The 24,752-nt window shown below is 37.7% G+C and overlaps 1 protein-coding gene across 1 annotated transcript; it reads right to left on the bottom strand.

Moving 5' to 3' along the window:
- Positions 1-2,735: 2,735 nt before the first annotated feature.
- Positions 2,736-23,401, bottom strand: LOC106710701. The gene is made up of 19 exons (XM_045680041.1): positions 22,892-23,401; positions 19,647-19,766; positions 14,421-14,736; positions 14,045-14,331; positions 13,211-13,407; positions 12,081-13,123; positions 11,666-11,911; positions 11,324-11,574; positions 10,887-11,126; positions 9,661-9,871; positions 9,404-9,529; positions 8,903-9,046; positions 8,016-8,130; positions 7,759-7,835; positions 7,376-7,508; positions 6,454-6,660; positions 6,322-6,359; positions 5,263-5,575; positions 2,736-2,807 (listed from the first exon to the last, which is right to left on the bottom strand). The coding sequence occupies exons 1-19, from the start codon at positions 23,059-23,061 to the stop codon at positions 2,773-2,775; spliced, it is 4,269 nt and encodes a 1,422-aa protein (XP_045535997.1). The 5' UTR covers positions 23,062-23,401; the 3' UTR covers positions 2,736-2,772.
- Positions 23,402-24,752: the final 1,351 nt, after the last annotated feature.

The following is a 24,752-nucleotide window of genomic DNA, read 5'->3' as shown; positions in this document are numbered from 1 at the left end:
CCGAGATGTCCAAAACTATTATACGGCATTTGATGCTGTTCCATTTATCGTATCGATTAAAAAAGGCTTTAGTTTTATTTGATATTTTTATATATTATGAAGGCAGACTCCGTTATTTTGGAGCTTCGGTTGTCTCGTAGATTGCTAAGGCCATCGCTTGTACTTTATAAAAAAGATCCGATTTCATCTGAGCGACATGTCTCCCCAAATGAACTGTTTCGTTACAATTGTTGGTTATTGTAAAGCTTCATCTCACTATTTATAGCACTAAGAAAATCGAATCATCAACGCATACTGTTTACATAAAATCGACAAATAAAATTGGTCAGTAGCCTAGACAATGACTATTTCGTAAGGGTATAAAAATATTTATTTATTTCTAAGATATCATGGTTTAATTTGGTTTTAATGGATATTCTATATGTTATTTGTACGTTCATCATTAGATTGGTAATAATATATATTTCAAGATTGGTGTTTGTAAAATTTTTGTTTTCTTTTTTTTTCACTTTATATAAAATACGTTTTGAAATCTATCATTTACGCTATCCCCCACCATCTTTATTTAAGTACCTTTTGAACTCTTAAGTCTTACGTGCCATGATAATGTTGTAATATAAATATAAAATTTAAGATGTATATGATAGGTGATGGCTAAAACGGCCGCGAGTTATCACACGAGGAAAAAAAAACTAAACACAAGCTTGCGTTGATTTATAAATGTGCTACACTTTATAGGAGAAATTTATTTATTTCGAATTAATGTAAATTACGTATAAAATCGTGGTTTAGGCAAAAGTTCAAAACTATTTTTTTTTTAATATTTTTCAATGGTGGTCCCAAACGCAGGCTTTGTATTGTTATTTAGATCATTGTTATATCTATCCGTCTCTTATATATTTCAAATAACTGTTTCTGTTATACAAATTAATACATATCCGAACACAAAAAAATTAAAACTTATAGATATAACTTGTCTAAAATCTAGAACTGAAGTGTTTAAAGGCACGGAAAAACTAGAGTACAAATTGAAATGGTAACAATGCGTTTATTTGACAAGGAAAAACGGTCCTAAAGTTAATAAACATAAGGTCTTCAATATAAGATGAGATATAAAATATTTAAAAGTGTCGCACATTGATGCTGCTCACATTGACATTTGAAGATTTAAAAAAAAAACAATAATAACTAACGATGACTTACCGCTGTCAAAAACAACTGTACAAAAACTTATCGGATCTTTGATTTTTCAAAGAGAAAAAAGAAAACATGATAATATTTTGTAAAGTCGTTTTTGCAATGAAAGTCACAGTAAATATTATCAAAATATAAAATCGTTAAAAGTTATATCAAATGTTTCTCTTACATTTACACTTTATAAATATAATTATATACTTTAAACAAAATTATACAAAGGAATATAAATAATGTCATAATTTAAAAGGATTCATACATAATATATTTAATTTTTTATATAGGACTTAAATCAGTAACATATGAAACATATTTAAGTTTTCCGGTAAAACAAATCATCTAATATAATAGTAACAAAATGTTTATTTCTGTGGTACATCTTTATAAAATAAATAAAAATTTATACCTTGTACAAAAATAATAAAAGAAAAATTAGAATTTGTCATTGTAAGTAGCATCATGTAAGACATTTTTGTAAACAGAGTGTTGCAACTTGTTGCGAATTCATTTGATCCAGGCTTTACTCGCTAAATTGAAGCGACATTAGAACATTTTATGCTCATTTGTAGCTTCAGATTTTTTAAAAGGACTACCAACCAATATGTAAAAAAAAACAACGAAGGGATGAATATCATAGAAATTATGAAATAATATTTATAGTTTTAATTAATAAATTTAAAATTACAAGAAATTTAAACGTAAAAGAAACACAATAATGATGTAACAAAATATGTACACTAAAGCAACAGCTATAATTTAACAACACGTTATTTACATACAACATTATTGTTCTCCGAGCACACAGAGGAGAGCTTGGCGACAACTAGGGCGCGCCGCGCATAGTCCGCGCATAGACCGCGCATAGCCCGCGCATAGCCCGCGCGAACAGCGCGGCGCGCCGGGGAAGCGACCGCGTCACGCGCCTCGCACTACAAATACAGCTTACTTTGTCATAACAGGTAACATCTGACTTTCATACTATAATACATAACGTTCACAACGCCAAAAAATATGTGATTTATTTCTATACAGTATTGCACGCGGTATGTTTTCTATTGTACATCGTGTAGGTATACTAGGCGCACGAGTCGATCGAATTGCGGATTATGAATGTTTTACTCCCTCATAGGAAGCTACCGTCGTATCTTAGTCGAATCTAATTTAAAAACTATACACGAAGACCGAGAGACCGACGAGCGCAGTTCTCAGAGAACTCGCGGTCGTGCGGCGGTCGAAGGTAAACTTTACATATCGAAATGATCACTAGCTCTAGACTAAAATAATAACATCCCTGCGATGGGACGTTCTATAAATACGTGTACTATATTATGCCTCACGATCGTGAGGCTTACAGCCGTCGAGGTACCACGTAGAGCGTAACGGGGAACGCGCAGGTTCGTTACGTTGGAATCCTAGGGGGCGCAGTGGTGGGGCGAGCGGGGCATAGGCGCGCGTCACTGCGACAACAGCTTCTGCAGCAGCGAGGCCCGCGAGGCCGCGCCCTGCCCCGGCCCCGGCCCCGGCCCCGTGCCTTGCCCCGGCCCCGCGCCCGGCCCCTGTCCAGCGCACGCCGCCTCATCACCGCCCGCCGCCGAGACCGCCTCCGTAGTACTCTAGACATCAAACAATCACATTCACAGTCATTTCATTATATATTAATAACGCGTTGCGACGCAGTCCCTTTTCTTTAAAAACAATGCTTATGAGAAATTCGAAATTCATTACATGACAATGTTGATATTGAATTTATATTTACATTATAATAACATTAAAAAATAACCATATTTTACTTAAACAAAATCGTGTTGATGCCTTTCTGGCTCATTAAGTCATTAGTTATTACATTTTAGTATGTTTTTGTGCAGTTATATTTTAAATGATTTGGAACGTTTCCTATTCCAACCATAAAATCAATTACGCGACTTTTACTTTCAAAAGTACATCAAAACCTGCAAGGCAAATTTGCTGGTTGTAGTGTTAAAAATCATCTATACGGTACAAATAAAATAATTTCTATGTCGTTTAAAACCCAATCAGCAGACTTGGCGATAAGTTTTGAATGCGGATCAAAGAAGAATTCACAAATCACTCGTAACCTTACAAGTTCAGACGAACTTTATTTCCTCTAAATATTGAAACTCTAATAAAAATGAAGTCTATGGGCGAAAGTGATCAGAACTAGGGCATCATAATAAATTTACGAGAATCGATCAAATTACATACAAATACATAATATCACAAAATTGTTATAAATACAAGAATTATCAAAAATCTTTGTAGATTTTTGTGAACATGAAGTGTTAAGCATTGTTTTGGCTTTTTTTAAAACGTGTGGACTCTTTTCTGTTTACATCCATGTCTTGAAACTTAACAAATATCGTATCTGTCAGAGTCAAGATAAAGTTACATCTATTGCATTAGTCAATAGTGTACTTGTTACTTGATTGAACCTCGTATTGTCTAATTGTAAAAGCCCTTCAAGAGTAATTAATGTAGTCATGCATCGTCTTATATAATAATACTGCACTCAAATGAAATAATTCGTATGCTATAACTTTATAAAAGCAATTAAAAAGCAAGTTTTGCAAAATCAATTTTTCATTTTATTAGTTACAATACTATGTTAATACCTTCACCACACTCCACTACGCATGCGAATTACCCCTTTTTCTTAAATAAAAAGCTTTGATTTCAACTGGTACAAAACCCTAAAAGCGAATGTTTTGAAGACATTTTCAACAACTTCTTAATCGAAAGAAATATCTGAAAATGCGCAGTACGCATACATTGGATAGTCACTATTGTAAGAAGTAGTATTAGACATCACATCACAAAAGCTTCTGTAATTATATTAGAAATGTACCAATAAACACCGCGTACAAATACAAACAAGAAAGCTGTATTCGTACATTGCTTTAAAAGACCTCGTTTACCAGTAAGATACAACAACTACAATTATAAGAATTAATTTAAAAAAAAAGTATTTCAATAGCAGAAATGGAGGTCGGCAAATTTTGGCACATTTCCGTGAAAACAGCTTCTAAATAACAACATATGGTCGATTTGACAACACACGCAGCAGAGCAGACTCAATACGCAATATCATAGGTATGTAGATCTACAAAACAATAAAAACCGATAGAGAAATGTGTGGTAGCAATGTGTTTTGGTCCCGCTGGCCGCGTCCCAAGCTTACCGGTGTGCTCTGTGGCGAGTCCCACGAGCCGGCGGACGCCGAGGGCGCCGCGCCCCCCACCACACCGCCGCCACCTACGTACGTACACACGATACATTGTCCGCCTCTCGCGCCCTCGCATCGCCCCCTCACATCACCCCCCTCACGTTACGCGTCTTACGTGCTCCCATATACACTACTATTTATTTTCACTATTTACAAATTATTTCACATCCTTCCAATAGTTCTTCAAATAAAGGCATCTATAGTAAGAGTTATTGACATCAACGTTTGATGCTATCTTAATATAAACATGGGAAAAATTACATTTACTTCACTATATTTCAACAATTGTCTTAACAAAGGTATATTATAAAAAAAGTATACTTGAGAATAAAATAAATAAAAATAAGTAGAGAAAAGTCCACAGCGTGAAGAAAGAATTGATAAAGCGTTTTATCTCCAATTTATTCAGGAAGTTCGGTTTATTTTTTGCGAGAACCGAAACATATTCTTAAAAATAAACACCCATCGAGTTACTATAGAATTATAAAGAACAATTATTACCCCAGTGTGTTAACATAATATGCCATCGTTAGTACTGTGTTAGTAACGGCATTGATTTCACAACGCTCTACAGCTCAATCGTGTATTCCAGCCACATTACTATAGGTAAAAGTCTACCACATTGACTTTTTATTATATAAAATAACATCTTGAAAAACTAGAGATTTCATAATAAAAAGTGGTTATAAATATAAAATTTTAATCGTCATATGAATAACAATTTACTGGAAATTCACATTAGCCAAGGTAGTAGAAAGTGTTACAAGGAATAAATAGTCGTAATTAGGTTAGATTCAGTGAAAAAATTGTTAGCGTAATGTACTAACCGGAGGCGGCCATGTCGAAGGTGAGCAGCTGATCGAGCTCGGGCGCGTGCATGGGCGCGTGCATGTCGGGGCGTGCGGAGCGAGCGCCCACCACTGCGCGCAGCTCGTTGCGCACGTACTCCGACGTGCCGCCCGTCGCGCCACCCGACACGCCCCCCGACACGCCGCCCGACACGCCCCCCGACACGCCGCCCGACACGCCACCCGACACGCAGCCCGCGCCTGAACCTGCACATCGCCAACCCACCACTTTGAAACAGGATACTCGATTCATATTAACACAATACACAAAATTCACACGTTTAATAAAGAGCTACGTTTTAGATTGTGAACGTTGCGCAGGGCGCCCGTTAATTAAACGAGTTACAATTTTGACTGTCATAGAGTAGACACCATTTTAAAGGTAGTTTAAAGGATTTTCTACTTTAAGATTTTAAATTTCTCATTTTTTAATTATCTATAAGAACCTAACCCACCTAATAAATACTTAAGTAAATACCGCGCCAACAGCTAAATCCAAAATGTTAAGCAGAAATATATTTACAAAAGCATTGTTAATTGATATTTGAACTCACGACAGTAAGCTTTAATACTGTAAATACTAAAATATATTTTATTATTCAAGTCAGCTAAAGCATTCATATTATCATGCAAAAACTAATCATAGATTAATAAAGGGAAGAAATGTTAATATTTTTCATACATTTTACACATAAAGTTCTTACCTCTCGGAGACTACACTCTCATAGCGACATTTAAATTTCATTAACGAATATTGTTATTGACATTGTTACATACGATTTCTAAAGTTATCTGATACACGACTAAGTACAACGGAGACCAAATACTTCAGAGTCCGCATCGCACATGCGCCCATAAAACATTTGCTAGCAGTAGTCTCTACTATGTCAAACAATTATTGTTTTTAGTTTCACTATTACAACAATTATATACAACAATTGAATTTAAAAGAATAAAATGTGAGAACGCAGTCATAATTTTTTTATTCTCTGAAATAAAAATTTACATTGTTTTGAAAGGGAATATTTCACTAATTACGTGCCAATCGACTACTTTTTTATATCGGCCTATATGTACTGCAACCAATGCAGGATGACAATTAATACTACTGCTAGCGTTGTTGGTGGTGGTGGTGGTGGTGGTTGTGGTGGTCCCTCAGTGCGTACTTACAGGACATGTGTTGTTCGTGCGACGCATGCGGCGGATGCGGCGGATGCGGCGGGTGTGGGGGATGCGGCGGGTGCGGCGGGTGCGGGGGGTGCGGCGGGTGCGGGGGGTGCGCGGCGTGCGGGCCGTGCGGGCCGTGCGCGCCGCGCCGCCCGTACTCCGCGCAGTACCCGCTGCCGCTCGCCTCGCTCTCCTCATAGTAGCCACCCACTGCCACACACGCCGCGTTATCAGACGCGACAGTACGCGAACACATCCCGACTGACGACCCTACGACCCGCTACTTGCGACCTACCTAATGCCTTGCATGTTCCTCCCTCCTGCTCAATCGCGACCGCATCGATTCACAGCTAAACCGACTTACAAACTCACACTCGGGGCGAAAACGTGACGCAAATTGGATTTATGCATGCGTCTATATTTTTAAAACGCTATTCAAACTTCTAGATTCTTTAGAATACTAAATATAAAGCTATGTATAGACATGCAATTAGTAGTTATATCAAATTAGATTCGGCAACGTCGGTAGAGTATAAAAGAAGGCCGAATAATTTCTAATATTCTACGGGCATGCTGAAGAATCGAAACCTCCTATAGCAGATCATGCTTCGAATTCAGATAAATCTAAATAGGGAAAATTCACATCTACCTTCAAAATTAGTATTCCTAATGCGGAAGCGGATCAATTATTAATTTCCTACTTATAAATATTAAATAATCGTTTCTTTAATAATAACTGTTACAAAAACGTTTCAAGAAATCTAAAAACTACAAATACCTAATGAAGACGTGCGGTAACGAAACCGTCTTCGGTAACTGATAATTAGAATTAAAAATGTCTACTATAAAGATAAAAATAGACTGAATACTGATAATTGAGAAGATAATAAACAGAGGCTACTGTAGTAGACAAGTTGTGACTGACCGAGGTGCGGAGGGTGCGGAGGGTGCGGAGGGCGCGGCGCACGGTGGTAGGGCTGGTGTGCGAGGGGCGTGTGCAGCGCCGCCGCAGAGTGCGCGTACCCACTAGACCCGGACCCCGACCCCGGACCAGAGCTCTGCAAAGGACACAAGATCGTCCCCTTATTTCATATTTATAACACCCAGTATAATATTTTAGTAACATTATAAATTTCCATAAAATCTACATTATTTCAAAATCAAAATAAAGGTGATATTTAGATGTAGTCTTAAGAACTTGGTAATTTGACCTCGTGGCAGATTTCAGACATAAAATTCAAGTTTTTCGTGTAGTAAGTAGATGATTTTCATATCATTCATGATTAAATAGATAATGAAAAAACTTACACCCAGTTGTCGGCTTAGCATCGGATTTTGTTGAGACGTAGGAATTTTATTTGTACCGTAATTTGAACCCATTTGATCTGAAAAGATAAAGTTCATCAGTAATAATATTTAAATGAGAATACTGCATTCCTTTTTTATTTATCAATAACCTATGGAAAAAAATATTCCCGACTGTCATCAGCTCTGAGATATCTAAATGAAAATATGAGTCGAACTACATCCTTTTAAAATAATAAATTCTTCATATAAATACATACTTTGATGATATACATGATGGAAATCTGTGCGCGTGAGTGCGACGTTGGGTGGCGTGGTGTTGGAGACGAGCGCATTTATAGTGGAGCCGAGGTCCGCCTGCGACTGCTCCGTCGCCTGACACACAAACACGAAACAATCACAATCACAAAAAAAAAACACCTAAAACACATTCATCATTGTACATTGAAATTTGAATACAATACTTATTCTTTGACATTTTGAAGGTATTTATATAATAATTCTTAAATGAATCATTACAGTTGCTTTTGTTACGGTACCTAAATACTGATTAACATTAATATTTATACGAGATACCGTTGCCTGCTGCGGATATATATATTTGGGAAAAACTAAATCTACCAAGGGACTACCTCACTGAAATCAATATTGAATCCTTGAGATCAATCCGAACAAAGTTGGGTCATTACTTTGTATGAAATAGAGTATAAAGATTTTGCTATTGCGATGTTTAAATCAGTTATGTTTCTATTAAAATACCGCAGATAAGCTAAAATTGTAAGAGAGCGAATATTAATTTTGGTCATAACCAATCATAAGACGTGTGTGTGTTTAGTACAAAGGGATGAAGAAGTCACTACGCAACACATAGATGACCTTGAGTCGCCAAGATACTTAAAAGAGGTATACCTCAGGCTCAGAGAGCGTCGGTGGCTTAGGCACTTGACTTGCAATCTGCAGGTCCTGGGTTCGAATCCCGCCATGTACCAATGTGTATATCGATCTTCGATTTACATATGTACATTTATCTGACGTTCTTACGGTGAAGGAAAACATCGTGATGCAACCTGCACATATCTGACAAAAAGTTCAATGATGTCCAGTGTGGTTGACTCAGTGGGGATGTATAATGAGCTGATGATGATACCTCAGGCGAGACGAGCATCTGCTGCGAGCGCTGCTGGTGCAGCAGGCGCACGCGGTGCTGCTCCACCAGCGAGCGCGAGTCCTCGCCGCGCCCCATGCCGTACATCCCGCTGTTGCCGCTACCACTACCCATGTTGCACGATATCTGTATCAAAACAAATTATTAAAAAAAACTGACTGCAAGGATCGTAAATCGAAAGACACTTCACACACAAACACACATCAGGCTACACGACGTCACAAAAGATAGGAAACACAATGTTTGGTTCAATGTGAAATAAAAAAAAAACGAACAATAATAGATGTAAAATAATAACAATAACAAGTAAAAGCAAGTAAATCCTAAGTAGGGTTGGCGACAGGCAGACGGCCGGCCGTAAAAACTTAAGCCAAAACCTTAAGGTTCATAAAACCTCGTGTGCCAACTCCACATTAGTGAGAAAAGGGCAGGGATATGATGATGACAATGAATAATAACAAAAACAAATACAATAAAACATACCGGACTCTGTACAGAGTACACTGGGGGTGCTCCTGGGCTGGAAGACACGGGAATTTTGGAAACCGCCTCGTACTGCATCAGACTTTGTGTTATTGCGTTGATCACCGCATTCTTTTCTTTCACACCCTAAAAACAAATTCCACTTTATATATTTGATCTACGTGTATTTTTAAACTTTTCAAAGTTACGGTATTGTTTTTAGAACAATACTGACGTAAATTTAATTCAGATTATTTTGTTGTTATAATAAGACTTACGGTGTATTCCGATCTGAGCTGACGATTCTCCATGTTCATGAGGACGTTGACGTCTGGCGCAGGTCGGTCGGCGTACGGCATGTTCTCTATCACCTCGTCCAAAATGTAAGACAGCATCAGGTCACTGGGCGCGTCGTTGTCTCCCCCTCCTCCTCCTCCGCCGCCGCCGCCGCCGCCGCCGGAGCTCGCTTGACTTCGCGAGTTGTCGTTTCTGCAAATTGTTTCACTTATTTACTTTGCGACTCTAACGTGCTGTATACATTCCAAATGATTGATGATGATGATGATATGCATATAATACTTCTGAAAAGACACAAATCCAATAATATATAACTTTTAAAGGTGGGTTTACTCGATCGATTTGAAAAAGCAAAAAGAACAAAACATATTTCATAATCTCCTATTCTATCCTATGGTTCCTATGATTTTGCGAGCTCGTATGCCGAATTATACTCATATTATAAATACGAATGTTGAGATAGATGGATGGAGATTTGTTTAAGGGTATTTGCAGAACGGCTAAACAGGTCTCGATGAATTTGGCATAGATGTAAAAGATAGTCTGGAAGAACACATAGGCTATTAAGTTTTTCTTTTTAATTCCGCGAGGGCGGAGTCGCGGGCGACAACTAGTAAATTATAAATCCAAATCGTAGTAAAAATAAATATTCCTCATGAATGAATGTACTAATGAACGATTATAATCGATTAGTTCTCACTAATTTAATAAATGCTATATGTGTTATATACGGCACTATATATATATATATTTTTTTCTACAGAAAAAGTAATGACTCCAGTAATATATATATATATTTTTTATTGTAACAAATTGTAAATAGATAAACTAAGGACAGTGAAGGAATCGACGCAACCGTTTTGTGTTGAAAATCTTTTAATGTGCAATGATTGCTTTATCAGTAGTTATCAGCCAACCTACATTTTTGTTGCATATGAATTTAATCAGCCTTCAGTTCTTTTATATATTTCCCTCTTACTTCTTCATTTACATATCGTTGTCTTATAACAACAATTTATAACAACGATTTTTGTTTCTAATTTTCATGTTTTTAATGTGAAATATGTTCACCATGGACATTAACTAAAGCAAATAAATCATCATCATCATCATCTACAGCCTTTATCTGCCCACTGCTGGGCATATGCATTAAGCTAAGAAATGATTGTGTTAAAATTTTATGTAAAAAGTTAAGTCCCGAACTTACGAGGGCTGACTATTGTAGACGTGGTGCGGCGCGGTGTTGGCGTAGTGGGCGGCGGTGGGCGAGTGCGGGTAGCCGGCGCGCGAGCTCTGCAGCACCATCTGCAGGTGGCTGGGCACGCTCATGCTGGCCGTGGTGTACGTCGCGCTGCCCACGTTGCCCGACACACCCACGCTGCCCACGCTGCCCACGCTCGTCGTCACCGGGCCCACGCTGCCGCCGTTCACGTTACTCGCTCGACTACTGTACAGACAAATGTTAGTTAAAATATTAGATCTGTAGGGAGACATTAAAAAACCGTATATATAATTTCTTTTAAATTAAATAGGATAAAGAAATGATTGGTTGAGCTTATGAAAAAATTATATAAAATTGTAGTATAACATTGAAAAATCATAGACTATTAAAATTTCATGTTGGATTTGTAATAAAGCACTTACTGCGGAGGGATCATATTAGTTAATGTGGAATGATGGTGTTGGTGCTGCGGTATGTGAGGCAGACGAGGGCGAGGTACGGGCTCGTAGCCGCGCAGGTTGGGGGTGGGGAAGGGCGTGGCCTGCTCCAGCAGCGCCACAAGAATCTGGTTCTTCTGTCGGAGCGGCCGCTGCGTGTTGCTACTGCTCGTGGCGGGGCTCGCCGCCGTCGACGAGGCCGCCGACGACGCGACCGGCACCGCGCTCGATGTCACCTAGAATAAAGTTAATTACCCATGTCAAAGGACTTTTTATTTTGATTTATTCACTTTCGAAACATGAAATATGAAATAAGACGAGCAATACCTGTTGATTGTCAGGCGTAGCTCGCTTAACGTTGGTGGGAGTCTTACTCTCTTCATACTTTCGCTTCATTCCGATTCTTTCGAGGTAGTTATCAGTGGTGTCCTGGGAGCGGCCGTTGCCGGAGGGCCCATTGCTGGGCGAAAGTAACTGAGAGAGCAAGGCGCACGGTTGAGAAGTTCCACGAGAGCTATCCGAAGCGCTTCTTCGATTTTCCTCATTGTCTTCATCGGATTTTTCTTTTAATATCTAAAATACATTAAAGGAGTTAAGATACATTATTATTAACTGTTTACACCAATAAAAATTATAAGATATTAAATTTATATTTAATTATTTTAGTTGAAAAACACCAATTATCATGTTTACAAAATAAGATGTTGTTTCTAATATTATTTAATTTGTACGATTTACCTACCCTGAGTAAAACTTCCGAATTGTTATGATGAGGTTGCTGCATGTTGTGTGGCGAGGGCTGATGCGGCATCGCGTGCGGCGTATGCTGAGCGTGCGGCGCGTGTGCAGCATGTGTGGTGTGCGAGGTGTGGGCCGCGTGTGGCGTCTGCGGCGTGTGAGGCGTGTGCGGTGTGTGCGGCGTGAGCGGCCCGTGGGGTGCCAGCGGCCGCGCATGCGCCTGCGCGGTGTGCAGCGGAGACAGCGCCGTGCCCGACGCGTGCGGCGTGTGGGGCGTGTGCGGCGTGTGAGGGGTATGAGGCGTGTGCGGCGTGTGCGGCGCCGACGTCTCGCTGCTCGTAGCCTCCTCGTCCTCTTGGTTGAGCAGATCTTTTAGAATACGATTGTTCGAGTTGACAGAATCGGAAACGCCAGTTTTTTTACTGAGCAAGCTGCGAAGGCGATTATGCTCCTCGCCGGGAAGGGAGGACTGCGATCCCTCGTTGGACGGCGGCGGTACACGTAGCGCCGGCGGGGTGCTCGATTCTTCACCGACCACCTCTTTTCTGTCCTTTGTATCTTCACAGGACATTTCTCCGATTTGAAATCCCGGGGTCCAAGATTCGAGATCGAAATCGTTAATAGAAAACTGTCCATCCGGGGGACTCATGGAGGAGCGATATCGCGTCTCGCAGCCGGAGGGCTCCCCGTTCGCGACGGATGTCATCAGTGGACCGCCGACGGGTGGTCTGGAACCGGCGACATCCAGGAGGTCGACTTCTTCGTCTCCGAGCACGGTGTGCGTCGACATTATAAAGTCGGTTTCGACCGAAGCCGACTGCGCCTTAAAGAGGCGCGATAAAGCACTGACTCTGAAAGGAGGTTTATCGGCGGCAACGCGTAACCGAAAGGGCGCACTCACTACCGGCGGCCCGGATCCGCACAGGGCCTCTTGTAAATGCGCGGCTACACGAATACGATCACTGCTATCGACTAGTTCCAAATAACAAGCACCCACAAGAGAGAGGGGAGAGTTTATACAATTTTCCACTCCACTTAAATCGCAAGCTGAAATTAAAATATCAAAGTATTAAATAGTGTTCTGGTAACTTGGCTAATATCAAAATACGGTACGGACGGGTGCGGAGGACTTACATAAAATAGTATATTTGCAGTCAAGTCTGAAGATGATGTTCTCCGGGAGTTTGTTAGTGATGGCGGGCGGGCCGCCGTCGACTGGGAGAAGTGCGGCCGACGCGTCCTCGCAGCGCCGGATGACGCACATGACGGAGCCGGCCTCCTCCGGGCACGAGCCGCGTACCGGCGCAGCGTGGATCACGGCGTCCACCAGCCTGCTGCAAATACTAACATAAAGTTATATGTACTTTACCGATATACTTACTATTTCACAAATTACAATGTTTTCCTTGAATTCGTGATCTTTCATTCGTCTTTCATTACACTCGTCTGCTTTATTGAAATCTTAAAACAAGGGATTACAAATAGCCTTTCTATGGAACATTAATTTTGCGTTTCATCTGTGCTTTACACTTTACATAAATACACTTCCCAGTTTCGAACCTCCCATATTCGGGCGTATTCTTGACGATTCAACCGTTTCGATCTGCACTACTTATACAAGTCATAATAATACGTACCACCATGTTTTACTAGTAGTTAAAGCAATGAATAAATAACTATAAGAATATGATTCTATCATTGCTTGTCTTACATTTTAAAGTCTACTAAAGACCTTTTATGCCATGTTTTTTTTGCTTTTATGTAGCGTTAAATAAAGAAATTTACTTTTCATAACAATTATTGTTTTTGTCGTTATTTTTTACGGCAATTCAAAAATTAATAAATGCTTTTGAACTAATCAATAATGTACAAATTACGTTTTACTTGGTATTAATTTAGGGTGTAAGTAAAGGAGAGGTAAATAAACAACAGTTTGTTCACTAACCTCACTTAACATACGATACGTACCCAGTAACGCCGCTAGCATTTGGACTTTTGATAAGAAGATGAACTTGCGTGGCTTGTAATTTATCAATATTCCCCGTATCCCAAACCAAAGACTGCGAATTTCTTAGTAAAGGTTTCAACTTTGCATGATCACTTTCGTGTAGAAGTGAAAAGATCGATTTCTTGTACAGTTCAGTTCTGTCGACATTAATGAGATCTTTTATATTTTCTGACACGCATTTGATTTCACCATTAGTATTTATTTCTAATAGGACCCAGCCCAGACTGCTCGTGTAATGTTTCAGAGCCTGTAAACAATGATATATGTTGATATTATTGAATACCGTACTAGTATTTACAATGTGAGGTCGAGACACTAGTAGATAAGCATGTATACCTCGATGAGAGTGTTGAAGCCGTTGTAGTAGAAGCCGGCGGAGGCGCCTTGGGGGCCGGCGACCGGCTGCGGCTGTGTGGAGCTGACCTCGCCGGCCTGCACGGGCGAGCGGCGCGCGGCGCGGCGCAGCGGGCACTCGCCGGGGCAGTCGCGCCTGCGCCTCAAGATCGCCTGGATCTCGCGCGTCGCCTCGCGTACAATGCCGTTCTTGTCCGGCTGCTTCAATTCCGCCAAGCAGGTACCCAGAAGCTCCTCGAGCTGATTTATGGTCTCGTTCTCCAACTCCCGCCGCCTTTTTTCGTTGTGACACTTATTTCTGAAATAAAGATCGACGGTCAGTTTTCATATTTTGGATATATATTTTATTATACATATATTATAGATATTATTTCTAACCCGGATCGAGATAAAACGAAGTCTAATGGCGAGGGCTGAATTATCAGAGATTACGATAACGCTTACTTTGAAGATGAACATAAGTCGCGATATTTATTATAGTTAATTTTTCAAATATTGACATAGTAGTAAACAAAGTCCGAAGTATGATCCTAAAGCAAGTTGATTTATGTACATACCAATCTGAATACAGATTCACAGTGGACTAAGAAGTTGTAGAAGTAAAGGAAATACTGATTGAAAAAAAAAAACTTTTACGTCTTTGCAATATCGAGGCGATATGAAGAGTTGGTGAACAACAACAGTAGCACAGATTGTAAATTGAATTGAAGCTATGTAGCAACCGTGGTGGGGTTACAAAACGTTAAGCAACATCGCCGTAGATTAGATAAGGAAAATGGAGAGGATGATTTTTTTATATTGTCACAAACTTGCTCAAGCACATCATAATGACTAATCACTCACCGAGTCAGAAATCTACATATACAATTTATCGCTGATAATTTCTGAAATAAAATGATAATAGTATCCAAAATGTATCTACCTAAGTTCCAATACAGACGCAGAAGATAGGTGTAAATGTAGGGACAAGATTGAAACACTATTTCTTTTTATTCCTAAATTTAACCTACAAGAAAATAAATAATCTGATGCATCAGGACCATATTCCTGGAGTGGTCAAAGATAGTCTTTAAAATGTTCCTTAATTTCTCTCCAGAAATAACAAAGAAAGTGTCTGATACATCCTTGTTCAACAGCAAGTCCCAAAACTATTATATATATTTGAACCGGATAGAATGTAAGATTAAAAAAAATAGGTTTATGTTCTACATGATATCTTAAATTCCTTTTACAATATCCTATCTGCATATTGTTCGCTTAGAATCCGGTTAAGTGGCAAAGCTCTGCGTTCGTTGAGAACAACTGTAATCAGTGAGTCGCTTCCTTGTTTGTCCTTTATCTTAAGATTTCTTAGAAATGAATGAATTCATTCATAAATTAATAACCTATATCCATTGAGAAACAATAGCCGTAATATTTAATTTAATACGACGCAATTTAATATAATTATATAAACAGACAGCAGCAAAATAAGACGAAATTGCATAAATTAGCGACGACACAATTTTCCGAAAAATAGAGAAATTGCATATGCATGCAATTACTAAAATGTTAGTAAAACATAAGAAGCGTAATTTCTCGGCTACGAATGCATAATGTTAGCAACACATTATGCAACAACGCGTGCACTTCGCACCGATAACCGATGCGTAAGGTACGCTCTCGATTGCTATGCGTATGTCACCAAACGAACGTGAATGCCGCCCCTTTGTAAATACTAGGGAAATTGTGGCATAAACTAGTGCAAGAGTCGTTATGAAGTTCAAAATATTTATAGTTCCCAAAAGACACAATATGTTATAATATGGGAATTGAACTTTATTTTTTAAAACTTAAGAACCTACTGTAACTATGAACGCCGGTATTTTATAAAAGATTTGTAAAACGACTTATCTAAATTAAATGACATATACCTAAATTATATCCAACATTTACAACCTAATAAGTTATCTACATAGATATAAAATATATAAACAGACTATTGACAAACACCTTGACAGACTAACCACGCTCCAGATAACACAACACTTCTTTATTTTATAATAGTTCCAACAGAACATTACAGGCAGCCAGCACAGTGTAAAGAGTATTTTATTAAAGCTCGATCAAAAATATAACAACCCTGTCATGAGGACGTCACAATCTCCATCGATATTGCAACACTTTACATCTATGTCAATACATCTAAACGAACTATTGTCATTTAAAATTTAAATCCAATATTTTAGACCTATCCTACGTAAAATTGCTTACAATTTTTTTCCTCAGCGGCTATAAGTATTTATTTGTTAAAAATTACACAGCGTCGTTGATTCGACGACACTCAACAGTGGCGACGCCATGCTTAGGATCTTTTTTAAATGAAATTGTTGCATTACAAGTGACATAAAAGCAACATAGCGAGGTATTCTATTTTTCTGGGCAGCCTATAATTATTTTTTGGAACTATCTAATCTTTATTTATCATTCGATACAAAAGTAACAATCGAACCAATTATAACAAGTGTACGATAAGAGCTACTTTATGAGAAATACAAGAAAAGATCATTGCATCTTTTACAAGAACATTAAACAAGTGACAGTGATAATAAAAGATAAGTCGGCACTTTAATAACTTTATATTTTTCAATTAGTCCGCTTGGAAATATATTCTTAAGTATTTTGAAATAGGACTTTAAATAAATAATTACCATTACACGTCATCTGGATGAAAACCACTTAAAAAGTTGTACACAAGAAAAACCGATCAGCTTGAAAAGAGCTTTGGAAGTAATTACACTACGCAAATGAAATCGCGGACATCAGCTTGCCTATCATAAGCTAACCTAGTGCGTCCAATTGTTTACAAATACCGGCACTATAACAAACGACAAAATGACATCATTCAAAAATAATTTCAATTTAAAGCAGTCGTAGATTGAGATCATCTTTTGTACTGTTGCAATTCGCATAAGAAATTCACGCCGGCCGTTATATACTTAATTGAAGAAGACAAAACCAACTAGTTTCATCGTGCTTCTACATTTATCCAAGTATCGAATATTTATACATTAAGGCCTGAGGTATTGTGTGACAATCCAACATAAGCCAAAGGGAATCAAGAACGAAGTTGATTCATCGTGTGACATATATACACTTTCACGAGCATCGTTCATAAGTAACATCATCCTGCTAATTGAAGCAAATATGACGACTTATAACGGTAAATAAAAAATTTATAAATGTTAAACGTATCATCGTCTCGCCTTGTAATCGCTTCTTGAAAAATTGTGATGAAGGCGACATGGTTGAGGAAGATGACTCCTCATCTGGACAGGGCTAAGAAGTCTTCTAGATGTTCTATATCCAACAGCAAAAGCCAAAAAAGTAACCAGTATATTAGAAAAAAAACAGATAATTTCTTCAGATGTTTAACTAAAAAGCCACAAATATCTCATTTTAAATTGAAAATCTACGTTACCCGGGACAACGAAATAAATTTTAAGCGTTCAGAGAAATTAGCATGGGTTTAGGTTTTACTGAATTGTACATTAAAAAAAATCTCGCCGCATGTTGGACTATATTCTAATACATAAAAAAGTGAGGTAAATTTATACTGCATACAAGACACTTAAATTTCATTAAGGTGCTAAATTTTATGAATTCAATAACTAAAGTCTATAATTTTATGGTTGAAAGGTAACAGCATAATAACACGCTTTAATGATGCTGAAGACAAGTTTAATAAAATTTATACAAAAATAAATAGAATCATGTTATGAAGGCCGCGAAATAGGTTCAAAGTTTGATATGAAAAGTTACGAAACGTTACGATACAAAAAAAAGTAAGTAATTGAATTTGAATACACGCATTTGCGTGATTCACGAATCTGTTTCAAAAGAAAAAAATATATTTTATTCGGCACTGTAATTGAAGGCAATATAACAGTATAAACCTACGATATATTTAAAAATTAAACATATAGTAGGTTTATACTGTTATAAAAAGCTAGCGCATCCGGCCTCAGCTGGAAAAGATAAACTTATAAAAAATTTAATATAGACTTACGTTACTCGCTGATAGAAGATTCAAAGTGTAAAGAATGAATTATTGAAATCGGATCAGTAGTTATTTAAGTTTTTCCGATAGAAACTAACAATAAAATCAGTAAATTATTTTATACTTCCTTAATAATTCAATGCACAATGTATAAATCAATGTGAATCACGCTAAATATATTTTTCATCTATTTCCCTTACAACAACTTATCGTGTACTTAGCATTTCTTCAGAAGTAAACACAAAACAGTTTTCTGCCCAGCACGTTTCAGCCATTACTTTAACAAACATTTGGAAGGGAATTGACCTTATTCAAATTCAAAAATAACCATTGTATTACTATTATACAATTATATAATTGCTTAAGCTTGGTGAAAAATATATTGGTAAAATGTCATGGTCATTCCATAAAAAGTTATTTAAAATTTCATAATTGCTTCAAAAAATAAAAGGCATTATCAGTGCGGAGTCATACTATTGTTTCAGCATAGTTTGTGACCTAAGCGATGGTGGTCGAGACGTCCGAATCTGCCAGGATGTAATGTAACTGGATCCCCGAATAACGCAGTTGTATTTTTTATCGCTATAGAACTTTAGGAACATAGCGAGTGGTCGAGGCTTGATCAATCATAGCATACTATATAATAGAAACTCGATTAACCGGACTAATTGTTATCGTTAAGCATCCGGATAATGGAATGTATGAAGAAAATCGGGTGCATACGTAGCACTTAATTTTTAGATTCATCGATATAGATTCGTTGAGTTAAACGAGATTAAACTTTTTCTATAAACTATAAAAATTATATAAACTATAAAAATATGGCGAATGGATATTTGTATAAATTAAACAGAACCAACATAGGGTCCAGCGTTGATGTTGCAAATTTGCTAAACTGAAGTGGTAATATTCAAAACACATCGGTTGTAGAACCAAAATGTTAATAACTTTTAATGGATGTGTAGTAAAGTGTTTTGATTTAAAAAGTAATAAAATGTAGATTGTTATAGAAGTAACCCATATTTGTCAACAAGTAGGTCTCCAAACCAACTTTATGTAATACATATAGCAAATAAATAATGTATTCCATTATGTTGTTACAATGTAATGTAATAATGAAATTACGCCTAACATTTATAAATGAACATCTCAGAACGCATAATACGTACATTTGCGATTGTGGCTTATTGTCTGACTTTTTTCTTATCTTCTTAACCGGCGTTGTCACGCTCATCTTGCCTTGCATCCCCCTCCATGTGTCTCCCGGTTGGAGTTCACAGGATTCAATTCTACAGAACCAGCAAACAATTGTTTTAATTAATTTATGCTCATCTTAACAAAGATAAATGATGTATGAAACATTGATGGCCGAACGGTAAACAAAGTGAGATGACATGCAAGGATAATATATCGTCACTGGTTATTCCTCATCTGCTTCATCACTTCCACCATAGTAAATATAAATCAGAAGAAGCCTTAGTCGTTGACAGATGATGTACTTTTTTTAAATTTAATATTTAAACCGTCATTAACATCTAAAGCTTTGGTAGGACTGTTGGTAAAATGTTCAAAACGGAACAAAAATAAATAGGTACACAATTGTACTACGACTACGACTTAATATTGTGCAAATTATAAATGTTACTGTGTGACTCATGTATACTGTTAAATAAATTTGACGTTTAAGCTCGCCGGTATATATGTAGGTTTTTGTTCGTGTGATGATTTACTATAAACTCGAACGTTATCAAAACAAGCAATTACATATATACACAATCATAATGTAAATCGCATCATAGAATATCAAGTTATATGTTTAAGGCGATATACATAAGGAATGCCAAGTGCAGTATCGGTTGTAGCCTAATGCGCAAGAGGGACGGAGATACCAGTTAAGCGACGCCTACCGAGGAGCCCCACGACGCAACCTCACTGCGACGGCCGGTCGCGCAACCTTGAAATAATAATGTTCGGAATAACAACGCTCCATAAGCGTGACCACTGTAATAAATATTCGCCAAATTTTTGGGGTCCTTAACTAGGCTCTGAATAACATGATAGGAATATTATAGGTACTTGATATTTGAAAATCATTATTATTTACACAATGGGTAGTAGTAATGCTTGTGTAAATGTGAAAATCTTGAAACATGAAATATTTAAGTAACGCACTAAACAATTATCTTTCAGCCGTTGTCAGTGAAAACGAATTTGGTGAAAGTTGATAAGTATTGAAAGCGTTACGCGATCGAAGATTTCGCTTTTTCAAATGTTACTTAACAGGGTATTCGTCATACGAGACGCCGCGCCGGCCGAGCGCTGCCATCGCGCCCGTGCCCGTACCTCACCCTAATTCTACTTCACTGCGAAGGTTAAACGCGTCGTAATGGTTCTTTTTTGTAAGGTTTTTGTGCTAATACGGAAATTGAAAGCTTGAATTTAAACGTAAGGTATTTATTATTCATGGTGAGCGAAAAGGTGGAAAGTAGTATGTAGATGCTATCTAATATACAGTCGTTTTGAATAGGCAAAAAAATAATGAGGTTTCGCGTCCGCTTATTACAACGGGGTCGTCAGAATTGAAGTGTCCGAAGACACTTTTGGGAAAAGATTGATTAGAATAATTTGGTAGCATTCAAAACTAAATCTTTGGAAAGGAAAAGAAAAAGAAAAGAAGTTATTAATTATGACGGACAAGTTAACTGCTGCTTAAATCTTTGCACTTAGTGATTAACAAATTGACATACCGTGACACGGAGAGCTACATCGGAACTTCATTTAATGTAGATAAAAGGCACGTCATTGACAAACAATTTGGAAACGGCATGATCGCGATACGGCGACACGACTTCCTGCACCGCGCGCGAAGCTAGCGCACTGCAAAAATCATAGCGTGCCGCCGAGCTATGTCTAAACTATTAGATGCAAGGTTAGCCGCACAATAAGCATTTTGTTAAATGCAGAATATGTGTTACAAAATATGTGATTATGTATTTTATAACACATATTCTGCATTTAACAAAATGCTTATTACTCACATTTTACGCTAAAATATAAATAAAAATTTACGAATGTAAAGTTATTACATCGCGAAATTCGGAAGCATACGAACTTTGACAGATAATTTGCTTCTAAGTTCGCCATTTACTAGGTTACACTAACTCGCATTTTTTTTTCATTTGTAATGAAACTGGAAAGCTATCAATGCCAATTTAAATTCTCGTTAAATGTGTCGATGTTTAGCGTGACTCATGTAATTCTTGGTGACAATTACAATGGATCTGTAAGTCGCTATAATAACCATGAATATGGTTATAAATTTTTTCATTAGCCGCAACACCTTTTTTGGTTTATAGTTATTTTATAGTCAAAATTATCATTTAAACAAAAGACAAGGTTCCAATTTAACAACAAACAACTTATATACAAAAATAGTTTTTTATGTATGGCATGTTGTAACAGATATAGAAACAATTAACTATTTTAAACTTGCAATACATGAGATCACGTAAGCAAGCTTGGTACGGATTTGGTATCGTTGAATATACCCACACGTAACAAATTTGATTCGCAACGAGGATGGAACACGTATGGTAAAAACTTGTATAACTGGTGAATATCTGCCGTTTGGGCGAGCAAGTGAGCGGGATACAGCCAGTGTGCCGTCGTGTATCGAGCGTCATAATGGTACGACGTAATTGTGATAAAGCTAAATTGACAACTTATTCAGTCATAAAAACTACACATTTCCAGCTTTTTGCAACAAAATAAAATTGGTAATGCTTGAAAAACAATCAAATCCAATTTCACGTAGCCAAATTTTATTGTTATATACGTATGAGTATATATTAATAATCTAATTCATTCCGAAGCAATATTTTTTAACAATAAAAGATATGTTGAAATTATATTCATCAAAATAGTAACATTTCTACAGAAACTAAATGTTTTTATAATCTTGCCTAATAAGACCTACCTCACTGGTTACGCGTGACAAACGGAAAAAAATGAAATTTTAATATGATGGTTTTACTGTTGACTTTCAAGAAGTTGATTAAAAGTTTATATACATACCTAATAATTACAAAAATAATTTTCGCAAATAGAACCTTAACTTCAGTAATTTATAAAGGGAATCGCGATCACGCGTCATTCGAATGAGAAAGACAAATAGATCTAGGAATACGTACCTACCTACTCGAAGAAATACCTTCTAGAAAATCAAGTTCTGGAATTTGTACATAAAGTATGTATATTGCTTTAGTACTTTGACAAAAATAGAATTACATAAATAATGTATAAACTAACAATCAACTATCATTTCCCGTATAGAGTTCAATGTCAATAGATTATTAAGCTTTATGATGATTTGAGTTTTAATGACCAGAGTATTCATATAATCAGTGATAATTACCTTTGGAAAGTATTCACAGCAACATCAATGTCAAAAAATATGTCAACTAGTTCTTCGACGTCGGAGTCCGAGTTAAGGGAGGGTGGCAATGTAGCGGGCGGAGGGGCCCCATCGACGGACTGGGCAGCGGAATTGAAGAGCAAAGGTTCCGCTTGCACCATGGGCAGCATCGCTACAGTGTAATCCAGGACCACTCACTACAACCGCTATCGAGATAAACGTCTCCCTGAATTAACTTCAAACAACACTGTCTGTATCCGCACCCAAACACACACTGCATTGCGCCACGCTTACCGCGACGCTAATTTGTTAACAGATTTTCGACCGCACACTAAATTTATTAAATATCGGAAGGTAAGAAGTGTATTAAAACGTTTTTAACTAGTTATTACAGCGAAAAACGTGCACCGACTTTATTACGCAGCTAATAAAATAATGCAATTTTCTATCAAAATCCGTGCGAAACGTTCGCTACAAAACGACGATGAAAGTCAACTGAAAGATGAGACATAGGTATACATACATCCTTGTCGTTCACTACTTCACAAATTATCAACACGGCGGCGGCGCGATAGGACGAGGGCGGGGTGTGGCGGGGAGGGGCGCGGGGGTGCGCGAGGCGCACGCGGGGCGAACGGGCCGCGGCCAGCAGACCGACTGGCTGAAGCGTATCGCCGCCGCAGTCGCACCCGCGTCGCTTCCATCTTGACGAATGTCTTTCGATCTCACTCGTCGATCGGCGATCGCCGAGCTCGAGACATCAAAGTGCCATTCGACGAGTGATGCCGATAACATACCGGAGAATATTATTGAAATTAAGATAAATAATATATCAGGCAAACAAAACTATTTACAATGTTACCATCGATATCTCATCTTATAACCAATAACTATATATATTTATCATTCTCTTGTGACTTTAATAGCTACAAGAATCGATTTTTATACATCTCTTTTTTATAAAATTTAAAAAGTTAAGAAAACATTATGACACATGAAATAAGACAAATACGCAGCTACATACGTACTTAAATTGTAAAGATAAGTAGGCAGGTAGCTAAATAACGATATTTTATCATGCAAAGCGCTACGCTGTAATGTGTAGATAGTTAGATACATTTGTAGACATGAAAGTGAAATGGAGCAGTATTTGTGTCAAGTGCACAATTTAGATAACAAGGTCATTCATTGCGTAACAGTTAGTAATTTTTAGTTTACGATACGTTGGTGTGATAAACTCTCGCGACTTTTGACTGTACCAGAGTAGATAGTTGCAACAATCATTATCCTTTTTTTTCCCGAGCGTAGGTAAATTATAATGGACCACGGACTATGAATTTCACTCACTCAAATACAAATGTATAAATAACAAAATAAAACACAATTCCTTGGGTGGGAATCGGAATTTTGAAGAAATAGCTAAATCCATACACATGAAACTGTTTGGTCGTGACCAAAAATATGCGTTATTTTAAGAGATAAATTCTTTTAAAATTCCGCATATTATTATTAATAAAATATAAATTAGGTCAATTTACGCGACAATATGGTAGTCATTGAATTTTCGAAGAATTTATATTAGCAGAATAATTATTAAAATTACTCATAACTATACAGAGTATGTGATTATGTAAAATATAAAATAAATAAGAGTTGAGGTAAAGTGGTATGTAGTAGTTGTATGGAAGAGCGAGGCGGTGGCGGGCGGCGGGTGGCGACGCGGCGCGTGCAGATATCGGTGCAGGCGGCCCCGCGGATCTATGTCAGTGGGTCACGGCAATGACGTGGCACACGGCCGCCGCGCCGCGCCGCACACAGCCGCGCACTTCATTCTAATTCCGCTTCGCCGGTGTCTTCGCTT

This window comes from Papilio machaon, chromosome 1 (assembly GCF_912999745.1).
Source record: "Papilio machaon chromosome 1, ilPapMach1.1, whole genome shotgun sequence".
Classification (NCBI taxonomy): domain Eukaryota; kingdom Metazoa; phylum Arthropoda; class Insecta; order Lepidoptera; family Papilionidae; genus Papilio; species Papilio machaon.
Note: the sequence above shows the minus strand (reverse complement) of the source record. Positions and strands in the feature narration are given on the sequence as shown.

What these genes read in the sequence shown, in the direction of transcription:
- LOC106710701 (XM_045680041.1), bottom strand. Translation starts at nt 23,061, where the DNA reads ATGCTGCCCATGGTGCAAGCGGAACCTTTGCTCTTCAATTCCGCTGCC. An exon ending in ATTCGGAAGTTTTACTCAGG is followed by an intron (nt 11,912 to 12,080) that starts GTAGGTAAATCG and finishes AATGTATTTTAG; the next exon opens with ATATTAAAAGAAAAATCCGA. An exon ending in CTTCGACATGGCCGCCTCCG is followed by an intron (nt 2,808 to 5,262) that starts GTTAGTACATTA and finishes TTTGATGTCTAG; the next exon opens with AGTACTACGGAGGCGGTCTC.